Source organism: Pavona decussata, unplaced genomic scaffold (assembly GCF_977016875.1).
Source record: "Pavona decussata unplaced genomic scaffold, jaPavDecu1.1 SCAFFOLD_140, whole genome shotgun sequence".
Taxonomy (NCBI): domain Eukaryota; kingdom Metazoa; phylum Cnidaria; class Anthozoa; order Scleractinia; family Agariciidae; genus Pavona; species Pavona decussata.
This window is the reverse complement of record NW_028145553.1, coordinates 2,690,492-2,703,049: the sequence shown is the minus strand read 5'-3', so window position 1 is coordinate 2,703,049 and position 12,558 is coordinate 2,690,492. Positions and strand designations below refer to the sequence as shown.

Sequence of the window (12,558 nt, the reverse complement as noted above, 5' to 3'; positions counted from 1 at the left end):
TTTTTCCCCGACAGAAATAGCAATTTATAAACTCTTTCCTGGCCATTATCTTGATAAATTGTAGCCACTGAGTCATTAAAACCAAGTTTGCGACATATATAGAAAATAACATTTTCTTCTGAATCTATAAGCAATTATTTCGACATTATATGTAGGGCATATGCACCGAGAGGAAAATTTTGATTTTTTTAACGAGTAAAACAAAGACTGACACTTATTTCTCAGTACTTTCCTTTCTTTTCTGTTGGATTATCAGTCACCTTGAAGGACGGTGCCTACTAATATAGAGGTATTCAGTTTGCGCAGTTTATTACTATGCGGAAAAAAACAGATCTTTTAAGATCTGCTTTTGTTAAAACAACGGCTATTGGAATACAAAAAAAAATTGGGGGTAACCACGCATTTTTTCTTTTTTTGGAGATAATTAAGAAACAATAATGTTGAAGCGTTATTATCTCTGAAAAATGCATGGTTACCCCCAGTTTTCTTTTTAAATACCAAAAGCACTTGCTAAGTTCTGCTTTCTCCGCATAGTTTTAAACCGTACAAAAATATCCCCGTATTAGTAGGCACAACCCATTGGAAACCCGAGCATCTCGAGATACGCAGAACGTATGCGCAGCAACAAAAGTAGGCACCGTCCGTAATGACGTTGAAAACCTTTCCACCTCATCGTCGGGGAATGTGTGACAGTTTTCAAAGAAATGCGCCAATGGTTCTTCCGTGACTTTATGAGCAGAATTTTAAGGCTAATAGGCCATTTCCAAGTTGCTTTGAACCTCATTATTAAAACGAGGCTAAGTGCAAAGTTTTTCAAATGCAAATTAGTTCTTTGCATATTAATGAAAACTACTCTTTATAATAAAAACTTTGAAATTAAGCCTCGTTCACAGCAACTCGGAAATGGCCCATTGTATGTGTCTTTAACCCAGTTCGTTCTATCACGCTCATTCAGGCAAGCTTTGCAATGCCTTTTTACCAAAATATCTTCTGCAAACTCGTTCCCAGGGTCCTCTCTCTTCCTCCCTCGAGAATGGAGAGAGGACCCTGGGAAAGAGGGTGCATCTTCGGTCGGTAAATTGATGACGTCACGACTGGTAGTACATGTACACCGATTTCCCTGAAGGTAGGTTTTAGTATCAATGGGTTAAAAATATTATTGGATTGAACAAAGTCACAATGAGCGTACCTGCAAACGTTTGTAAAACATCTCGCACGTATGGTTGAATCTCTGAAAAAAAAGCTTTAGTCAAACAGAAAGTCCCACACCACTCACAACTGTACTGACCTCTTGTTTCGGTCGAACGTCGGGTAAGAGTTGCTTTGGCCGCGCAGTAATCAGGTTTTATGTTCCTGCAGTGAATCTCCGACTTAAGACAACGCCATTACGTCTGTAAGCCTAATATCGACATCCGCGTTCTCCTCATTGATTTCCATATATTTCGTGTGGTACTAGTTTGGAGAATTTGTTTAAAAATCGAGAAATTTCATCTTTGATATACCCCTTGGTTTTTATGTCATTAACGTCAGCTAGTGATGCGACGCGAAATTGGTAGTAATCGTGCACCTAAGGCTCGATTTTTACTGGAGCCTGATAACCTACAACTCAATCATATTTTTGTTGTTTTTTAGCCCAGGAGCATTGTTTTGTTGTTCGTTCTTTTGTTCTCTAGAGCAATAACGAGGGACGTTGCCAATGGAACAGGTCGCCCCGAAGATAGTAGGTGTTGCAGCTCTCACGTGATTGGCTTACAACCCTTCTAAAGAGCAAAAGAATAAATAACAGAGACGAAGGGTTTTGGACAGAATGTTTGGAAAGGAAGATGCTCCTACTGGCCATCACACCATAACTAGACTGTTCACAGTCCCCCTATTTTTCCGTGGGATTCTCGAGACCAGTACGCTTCGATGGAGCTGCCGCCATCTTGGTTTTTTCGCTTCCCCTCCCTCACTCAACTAACCCCCACTCCCGCTCCCCTCGGGAGTTTGGACACTCTCCCAAGATTGCGCTCGCTTTTACAAACCAACACGGCGGCGATGGCCGCAGCTTCATCGAAGCGTACCGGTCTCGAGAATCCCACGGAAAAATAGAGGGACTGTGAACAGTGAACACCATAACCATCAAAAATGCTCCTGTTGGGGCCAAATAAGGGAGCAATCGAGTCCCCACCGCTGTAAAACGGTTTTTGAGACGAATACTCCGCATCACTTTCAGGTCACTGTCCACGAGGTTGGAAAAGGACTCAGGTCTTAGGTACAGCAGGGGCATGAAATAACTATAGTAAACCAGATGCTGAAGACCACCACAGTATCTACTGAAGAAGTACTTTTTTTTTCAGTTTTCTTTTGCAAATTAATTTGAGTTGGCCAGTTTGAAGGATTTGTGCTACTGAAAGCTACAAAGATTGATTTAATTAGAAAATTTTATGTTTTTGTGATCCTATACAATTGATTAGTTCCCAGGATAAGAGATTAGTCATTAAAATACAGCAATTGGATTGCACGAACTGGCATATTATTTTTGTCTGCAAAGGCAAAATCAAAAATGGCAAAGATTTTTGGGTCTTTCCCCATGCTTTTTGTGGCCTGGGCATCTTATGCTCCAGTGTTAAGACACCATAGTAGTGGTTCTCATTAATAACTTGTACAGTGGGTATACAAGGAACATAATTCAACAAGAGACACTTTACAGCATATCAGATATGATTTTTATTGAATTTCTGACATGTATTTTAGTCATAACTTGGAAACTCGAACACCACATCCTTGCCAGTGAGCTTCTTGTACACATTGGAGAATGTGTCCAGCTGAGAAGAGAAGAAAAGGCATTTAGCTCAAACCTTTCACTTTGTTGATTTGTGGTCAAAATTAGTTTCAATCCAGTTGCCATTCAAATGAAAGTTATTACGCAGCCCTTTGCTGTGGGTGCTGATTAATATGCTTCAAGGTGGTGCTAATCTTTGAGTCAGTGTCTGTATAATCCTGAAGTGTGACCAATGAAATCAAAATAATTCTTTCCTGTGGTGTTGTTTGTTGTTCTGTAAAAAAAGGGGCTCTAACTTTTGAGTCTGTGGATGAAATCCTCAAGTGCAACCATTCGAATGGAAGCTACTAAGCAGTACTTTCCTGTGGTGCTCTTTGCATTATGCTTGGAGCTTTTGAGGTCTGCAGATCAAATCTTAAAGTGCGACTACTCAAATGACAACTATTCAGCGGTATGTTCACGGGTGCGTTCTTTTGAAACAATTCTGGCTTTCTTGTTGCAATTGCTTAACCCTTTAGCCCCCAAGAGTGCCAATTGGCACATAATTCCATAACTCTTTCAATATTTGACAGATTTCTATGAATTTTTGACACAGAGACGATCTTGTGAAGATCTACTCATTAAAAGGATAAAATCGTAACCCTCTCCCATATGTGATATGTTGACCACCCCCATAACTTTTCAACTTTTTCCCCCTAGAAGTTGTGGGTCTTAGTACATCTCTCACATTAATGAACGTGTTGAGAACTGCAAAATGAGCTATAGTTTAGAGGTATACCTAATATACACAAGGATTGGGACGTTTTTGAACTTTAAAATTTTTTCGTTTTAAGGCCATTTATCTCAAAGCCATAACTTTTCTCATTCATAATTATATCTGTTATAAACTACATTCATGAGTAGCTTTAAAATGGTATATCATACATGCACATTGAGTCTGTAGTCTTGGATCTGGAGAAAATGTCGTTTTGCCTTGGGGGTTAAAGGGTTAAGTTGCATAGTAACTGTGAGGATCTTTCTATTATTTGATCTTTCAACCGCAGTTCAAAATACATGTTTCATATATTTACATTTATTTATTCATCCTTCACGGGTATATTACGAACTCACAATATGACCAGCTCCCAATTGGCTTCAATGATAGCTCAGTTGGTAGAGCACTGCACTGGCATCGCAGAGGTCATGGGTTTGAATCACGCACAAGCCTGAATTTATTTCATGCTTTCTTTTCACAACTGCTTAAGTTGCGTAGTAACTGCGAGAACCTTTCTTCAGTTCAAAATATATGTTTCATATATTTACATTTATTAATTCTGGCTTTTCTTACTCCGGTTCAAGAATAACAGATTACATGTACAAAGAGCAACGGTTCCAAAGAGAACAGAATTCCTCTTATTCCCACAAACCTACAACCTTCCCAAAGAATGTGATTCCTCTTATTCTGGGTAGGAATGAACAGGGAAACATTCTACAGTGGACCCTCGATTTAACGAAGAGCTGAGGGACCAGAGAAATTGGCTCGTAATATCGAGGATTCATTGAGTTTCCACTGTATTCCATGGATTCCTATTCTAGACTAGTCCCAAAAGAACACGTTAACGAAAATGGGCTCACCTTGTGATCCACATTTGTTTGTTGCAGCTTGTCAAGGTGACTAGAATAAATAAAGCAAAACAATTAACATTAGTCTACAGGTTGTCATAACTATGCCAACTTGAAGAAAGCAATTAAAGACCATGGAAGTAGAAAGACAACCAACCTTTCATACATAGCTCACTGTAAGGGTTTTGATCTTTCAATGTCTTTTAAGCTGGGTCTCAGGTGTAATCAATTGACAACTATCTTAGTACTTTTTTTACAAGCACCAACAAGCCAGGAATGATTTCTCTTGTTTGGCAAGATACAATTCCTGTAAAATGCTAGGTCGTCAACTTTTTGCACTTTGCTTCCAAGACACAACCAACACAGTAATGCTTCTCTTATACAATAATAAATTATTTCAAATCATAAAGCTATAATAGCCATTCCCAAGTTTATTCGAGGCAAGAGAACCTTTTGCAACATAACAAAAGTTGATTTCTTGTGATTTTAGTGTCTGGAGTAACATGGTATTAGACAACACCACTTCTGAGATGATCCTATACGTGTATCTCAAGTCCCGCATAGTTTAAAACTTGATAGACACTTAAGTTGTTTGATTAGACACTAATTATCCAGCCACTGTTATTGCAAGCACGGTAACATGCAATGTAAGCATGCTATACTCACACTTTGATTAGCCTTGAGCCGTCCAGCTTCACCTTTGTCCTCTTTCCCACTATTTCACTGGGGAAAACCAAATCTTCAAGGATTGCATCATGCACAGCGGTCAAGGTTCGACTAAAGAGAAACAAACAGCAAATTCAAGGAAAAACTTAAGTGTATTTAAAAAAAAAACATGTTACTGAAAAGTCCTTTCTTTTGATAGCATTGTAGCTTTTTTCCTACAATGTAGCAAGGTGGTGCACATTTTTACAAGCAAGAACCAAACAGATGTAGTATATACATGTACCCCCTAGATGATTAATCAACTTTAAGAACGGTGGCAACACTTACATGTAACAGTCTAATGACTGACAAATCCGTGGCTCTCAGATTAAAAAGAATGAGCAAGAATTTGGGAATGTTAGTTTTTGAGCAGATGGGATAACCAGAGTGCCTGGAACAAAGCCTCAAGCCGCCGTTACACATTGGAACTTTTAGTTGAAACTTGTGTGCAACAGCGAATGAGACCAGTTTCAAAAAGTGGTGTTACAGGGCAAAACTCTTGTTTTTTCACCACTGCGACCGTTGCAGAAGTAGAAAGCAGTTCTACTTTACGTGAAACTTGTCTCACAATGGAAGTTCAAAAAATGTTCACAAAACCAACCATGTTACGGGGTGCAACACCTGCTAAAACTTGTTTCGCAGCCCCAATGCACACAAGTTTCAGCTAAAAGTTTCTATGTGTAATGGCGGCTTCAGTTTTTTGTAAAGCAGAATAAAACACAAATGGATTAAGCTACAAAACACTCTTTCCCAACTAAATCCTAATTCCCTTGGTTCAGAGTTGTGCCCAGCATATGGTATGAAGAACAATGATTGTGTGTTAGAGCTGCTGCTACACGTTGAAACTTTCAGCTGAAACTTGTGTGCAATGGTGCTGCGAAACAAGTTTCAGCAGGTGTTGCACCGTGTAACATGGTCGGTTTCATGAAACTTTTCCAAACTTCCGTTGCGAGACAAGTTTTACGAAAAGTAGGACCCCTTTCTACTTCTGCAACAGCTGGCAATGGTCGCAGTGGTGAGAAGAAAGTGGTGAGAAACAAGAGTTTCACCGTGTAACAGCACTTAATGAAACTAGTCTAGTTCGCCGTTGCACACAAGTTTCAGCTAATAGTTTCAACATGTAACGGCGGCTTTAACTAAGATGGTGCTTTCAAAACTGTACACAAAGGTACATTGCTATGCATCTCAGAGTATGTTATCCCTCATCAGTATTCAGACTGGGACGGCAACATATAAACTCATCAATGATGTGCTTACGGTGCATGTATTTGACATACTCGTCCATGATAATTATGGACTCAGAGGGTTCCAACACACAATGCTTTACTTTGCAAGGTGCTCTCTACAAAAAAATGTATACCTTCTTGGTCTTTTCTGCTTTTGATTTCTTGACTTTCTGGTCTGTCTAGGGAGGATTCTCCTCTACAAAATAAAAAATTAATCATCATTACTATTGCTGATTTAAGGCACATGTACTTTAAGCATGGTGTAAAGTATTAGTTTTTTGTTTCCTTCCAAAAGGACACAATTTTTCCAATGACTTTAAATTGCTACAAATACCTGGATATTGTTTTTTTTTTCTGTTGTTTTATCAAAATAGGGCTGTTTATGGGATTACAAAATTTAAATAATGAAGGGAAAATGAAATGAACTCTGATAGTTGTAGTAAAATAAGGCCACTGTGAAACAGACAAGAAAAAATTTACCAGGACAGCTCATCTCAGAATTATTCACATTTGTCACTCATCATGACATAAAGTCAGACTGGGGCGACAACATTTTTCATCACTGAGTGTCCTCGTGGATGATGACAAGCAGTTTTCCAGACTTTTTGCCAGAAATTGAAAAGGGACTGCTGAAGGGTCATTCAGTAAATTTTTCCAATAATCATCAAGCAAGTTCCAAGTTATGTTTTCAAGTGTTAGTCTTTGGGAAAACATAATTATCCGTAACACAACATGAACTATCAAGGGGTGATCCAGAGTTTTAACAATTTCTTGGTGTTGCATCCTTTAAGTCATATAAAATAAATGATTCAATAAATGATGCTACTGAAATGTGCACAATAATGATTCAACAACCCTATGCAACACACAAAGATTCAATGGAAAGTAAAGTACAAACCTGTGCGACAATGACCACATGCTTCCCACTGAACTTCTTTTCAAGTTCACGTACAAGACGGGTCTTTGAGAGACGGAAAGAAAGAGAGACTTTATAAGACCCAAAAGGGCAGATTTCTAATGCTAAACTATTTAAATAATGAACAAAATAAAATCTGTCTTGGGAGGGGGAAGGTGGGAACAAAATATTTTGTCCTGTAAACCTGGTTTCAAGATAATTATATAATTGAATTAAAATTGGTAAAAAGGCTTAAAACTGGTCCAAAAAACTTGACAAGTTTCCCAAATTTTTGAACCGTATCTCTGGTTCTTCTTCAGGGGACAATAAATTTGAAACTCAAAATCACTGCTTCATATTCTGGTTCCCAAGAGATCGTAACAGCGGCACATATGCCCTTGGGAACTCCATTCTTTCGTTGACAGAGTTCTTGTCAATGTTTGAGTGTAGACTCCAGAAAAATTCTACACTTGTAATTAGTTTCATTGCTTTCAGGAATTTCGCCGTTGCGGGGGTGGATGTCATGCGTTGTTTTTTCGGCGCATTGTTGGATTGCCGACTGTTTACTTGCAGAATGCGCGGGATCGTGTTCTACTCCTCTTGACGCCCAGCACTGCTTGCTCTCTCCAATGTGGGAAAAATCGCAGTCTTTGCGTTTAACCCTGTAAACAATGCCTGCTATTCTTTCTTCTGGTGGAATGAATGAATGCAGTCTAATCTTAATCCATTATAAATACAATAATTTTGTTTGGACAGCTCATCTCAGAGTAATGCTGGTCAGTCACCATGTCTTAAGTCAGACTGGGGCGACAACTCTTTTCATCATCAAGTGTCCTTCTTACAATGAACATCAGAAAAGATTTGACCCTTATCTGTGTTGAAACCAATCAGGGAGATCTCAAACCATAGGGATAACAATTACCACTGGTATTCTGTCCTACTAATCTTGCATCTCAGTTGTTTTCCTTCATGAAAGAATTTAAGAGTGCTCTTCATTTGTCAGAACTGGCTGGCCAAACCAGTCAGTTTACAAACACAATAAACCAATTTGAAGGATAAGTTTTATCCTAGTCCTTCAAATTAGAATGCAGCAAGGGCTTTTAGAGTGAATGTTTCCAATCTACAGACTGGCAGGTCTCGCTGGCCAGTTTTGACAAATAGAAAGCACTCTTAGTATTCTAGAAACAATTGAGGTGTTCACTTTTCTTCCGATTTGTACTGTAATAACAATTTGCCCTTGCTTGGCACCTTTACGGTAATCTTAATCTGTAAATTTATTGTAATGAAAGTAGCCTTGATAGTTACCTGGATCTTCTGGAAGGACCTAATTTGTGGTGTTGGTACAGATATGACAATAGCTTTCTTGCCCGCTACGTCAACTTCCTAGAAGATGATTTGTATTAGTGGTCAGAATGAGTCTACTACTGTATGAACAATTCTACAAGCACTAACACTTTGAATCCCAATATCAACATAGATATTCTCCCAACTGTTCTCTTGACATTTCTTATGGCACTAAATGTAGGTAGGAGAACTTCATCAATGTATTTCACCTTTATCATTTTGTTTAATCTCGCGACTTGACTGTTTAATCAAGCAGCAAAAATGGCCAAAAGTCTTTGTTACATGTGTATTGGGAATTGGCTGATAATTCATTTGATAATTTTTGAGAAGTTGATACAATGAATAAGTGAGAAAGTGTACGAGGCATATGCTGTTCAGAGAAACTTTAAGTCTTTGACAAAAAAATTTAATCATATTAATTAATTACAGAATTTGTATCACTGTTGACCTGCATCACATTTTATTTCTTACATCAGAGTAGATTTTAAGATGGGCCTTTTGCGCTTGTAAGGTTATTTGGCCACAGTGAAGAGATTTGAGTGCTAACATTTCAAGCGTTAGCCCTTCATCAGAACGACAGGGAGAACGCTTGCTTTGATGAGCAATGTTTCCCTCTGACAAAGTGCATTGGCTAGGCTGAAGAACTTTGTTGTAAGGGAGTTTGTTATATTGGGGTGCCACTGTGCTTGCTCAATGCTGGGGATTGTCAGACAACTTCATGCTATATAGAAAAAGGAACATATACATTACAGTGGCTCTGTGGTTCTAGCTAAAGAATCTGCCAGTAAAAGTGGCCCTGTTTTCATTAGTTTACATGCTGAAGCAGTTTGCATCACTCTCAGGAAATTTTGTGTAACAGAAACTATAGACTAAGACTCCAGTTTCTGAAACAAACTTGACAAAATTAACCTTGTTTTCCTTACAGTAGGGTCTTTCAGTTACCTTATAAGTCACACTTCAATGAAAAACATAACGTATACCTTAGCTCCAGCAATGTACAGCTCTCTGAGTTGTGACTTGAGATCAGTGGAGTTCAGTTCCAGCTCCAGAAGAGCCTAAAAGGAATCGAATAAGATATTTTGCACGTGAACAGACGTTGCCAGAATAGAAGTGAACACGGAACATAAGCAAAGCAATACTACTTCAATATCTCAAATTCAATTCTGAAATTTACGAAATAACGCTGGCACAGTACCTGGGCGATCGTCAGCTCGAATTCATCAGGCTCGCCGTGCGGCTTCTGTATTTTTGCCTTAAGCATGGCTGATCTGAAATGAAAGCAAGATGGGTCGAGGTAACTAAAACATAAAGCGGTTCGAAGAGGCCATCCGATAACAATCTCGAGTCAATCTAAAAGCTAAGAAGCCAGTTAATCATGTGAGATACATTTAATCAGTATTTCGCTTCAAACTTGAGCTAATATGGAGTTATATTTTCTCAACTGCTGTCTACCTACCACTAAGTAATGGAGGCAGCCGAAAGAGACCGACATGCGTGACAGAGCCGATGTTTGAACCTCTTGCGCACGACTATACAATGAACCCGCTGACCATTATTAATCGAGCAGTGCAGTATGCGTAGAGCGTACGGAGTCGAAAGACAAGGTGTTACTTCACGTTTGCCTCTTCCCGCTCTATCCAACAGTGTTGTTTATTATTACTCGGGCCATAAGGCGGCACGAGTTAAGGTTTCGGTAGCATTATCAAAGTCTTTTTTTTTATTTTTTGGGTCGCGATGGGCCGAGAGATAAGACTTCTGGCCACGAGTTATTGTTCTCGGTCACGTTTTTTGTACTCGGCTGGCACGAGTTAAGTTTTGTCGCGTTATAAAATTCTTTTTAAAAATTCTCGGTCGCGTTCTTTGTACTCGGGCCGTGAGGAGTGTATACAATATGCGAGCCAGCGAGGCATGCGAGGTAGACGTGCGAGGCATCAACAAAACATGCGAGGCATGAACAACCCCAACATAAACTGCTAACCGTTAATTAAGCTAACCGGGGAGCTATTTAAGCTAACCTGGGTGCTATTTAGGCTAACCAGAGTGCTCTTTAGGCAAACCGGAGTGTTTTTTTTAGGTTAGTTTTGTTTAACCGAAAATTTGGCTACTAAATCGTCTAAATCAGTCTATGACCCAGCGGGCCAAGATAAATAAAGATGTCTCACGTTTACTATAGAAAAACAATCATGTAGAAACGGTTCCTGTCTTCAAATGAAAGGTAAATATGTAACAAATGCTTTCAGCGTAACATTGAAAAACGTACAAGGATAACGTATGCGTGATGCGTAACGTTACTCTAGATCAAACCGGAATTACGATCCTACCGTCATTGACCCGGCGTCACATCCACCGTACAAGTGGTTTTTGTCTCTAAACGAAAGGTGAAAACGTAAGGATTAAAGCCCGGGGATTATAAAAAGCATTCGTATGACAAATGTCGTCAGTTTTCCTCTGTATCTCATTCTGACTGCAAGAAAAGCAATTCTATCTGGTGGTTACTCACTATATCTCTGTATCTATCCTGATTTGGGGGAATTAGCGATGCTGGAGGTTATCCGGCACTGCTAAAAGATTGTATGCTTACACACCACACAGTCAAATATGGCCCGAGTTTAAGCTGAAAACAGCTTCTTGTTAACTTAGTATTCCCTCCTTCAGATTCTTGTAATTTCCTCCGTTGGTTTACGGTATCTTACCCTTGGAAGCGCTGCAGACCCCTGCGTCCTGTACATGCCGCGCGAACTTGCGACTCCTGGCCTGGGTCGTTCAAAGAGTGGATAACTCTAGCTATTTAAGACTATCGAGAAATTCTATACAAATTCCAGTTTGGACTTAGAAAAGGTCATTCTACATCTCAAGCTACAACAGGAATTGCCGAAAACCTACGAAAAGCCATAGATCATAAATTGTATCACGCATGTGGGGTGTTGTTGTTGTCGCTGTTGTTGTTGTTCGTCGGCAGATAGCATGTACTCCAACCAATACATTTTGTCTGCTGGGTAGCATTATCCCGGCTTGATAAACTTATCCGCTCTTTGAACAACTTGGGCCTGATCTTATACAACATTGGACAGCATAAAAAAAAGAAAAGAAATTTAGCCCCCCCCCCCCCCCTCCCCCAAAATCAATGATGAACAGGCATCCGGAAAGACGGAAAGAAAGACGCGCCATTTTTCCATCATTGAATTTTCATTTGTGTAGAAGGGGTATAATATTGCAAACGTAAGGAAGCTTCAAAACATAGGCTGCGAGTTAGCTATCTTCCTAGGGAATTCACTAGTCAGACTAGAGAAGCACAATCAACTGTCAAGTTAGGTTCCAGTTTTTGACTCTCGATGCTATTGCGTTCGACGAAGGAGAATGCATCCTGATCGCATGCTTGCCCAAGGGTTAACTCTAGGGAGATAAAGACCGCCAATTTTTCAAGACCCTAGCAATATGTAACGTTTTTATTTTATTTCTAGTCATCTCAGCCGCCACAATAAAAGCCGGCCCGAGTATTTTTTTCTTCAATAAAATTGCGCTTTATTAAAAGTTTTAGGCTGGGGATTATTTGTTGGCAAAATGAAAATAATGAAGTACGACATTACTCTCTTTGCACGGCTGGGTGGCGAGGGCAAGCTCAACTTCTTCAACAATAGTTCAATAGTTGGTTTTATCGATAAGGCAATTTGGCCAAAGTAAAGAGATTTGAGTGCTGACGTTTCCAGCGCTTGCCCTTCGTCGGAGCGTATTAGGATTCGTTCTGACCAGGGCAGATAGATGTATCCGCCCTGGTTCTGACGAAGGGCTAACGTTCGAAACGTCAGCACTCTTTACTTTGGCCAAATTACCTTATCAAATCTGTTGATAAAAACCAAACGTTCGTTTCCACTCTTCACCTACGTAGCACCACAGTTTCTTTAGAAACTAACCCCCTTAACGATTGAATAGATTGAAAAATTGAATCCAGGAGAAGACATAGTCAGTTACACTCTGTTTTTTATATAAGAACGTCTAATTTTGGAGCTGAGGCTGAACGTTCT

General features: G+C 39.5%; 1 protein-coding gene across 1 annotated transcript; it reads right to left on the bottom strand.

The window, feature by feature from the left end:
• Positions 1-2,685: 2,685 nt before the first annotated feature.
• On the bottom strand, positions 2,686-10,075 carry LOC146467020 (small ribosomal subunit protein eS7-like). The gene is made up of 9 exons (XM_085126669.1): positions 9,993-10,075; positions 9,732-9,804; positions 9,517-9,591; positions 8,498-8,575; positions 7,196-7,258; positions 6,432-6,493; positions 5,033-5,143; positions 4,379-4,418; positions 2,686-2,807 (listed from the first exon to the last, which is right to left on the bottom strand). The coding sequence occupies exons 2-9, from the start codon at positions 9,795-9,797 to the stop codon at positions 2,733-2,735; spliced, it is 570 nt and encodes a 189-aa protein (XP_084982795.1). The 5' UTR covers positions 9,798-9,804; positions 9,993-10,075; the 3' UTR covers positions 2,686-2,732.
• Positions 10,076-12,558: the final 2,483 nt, after the last annotated feature.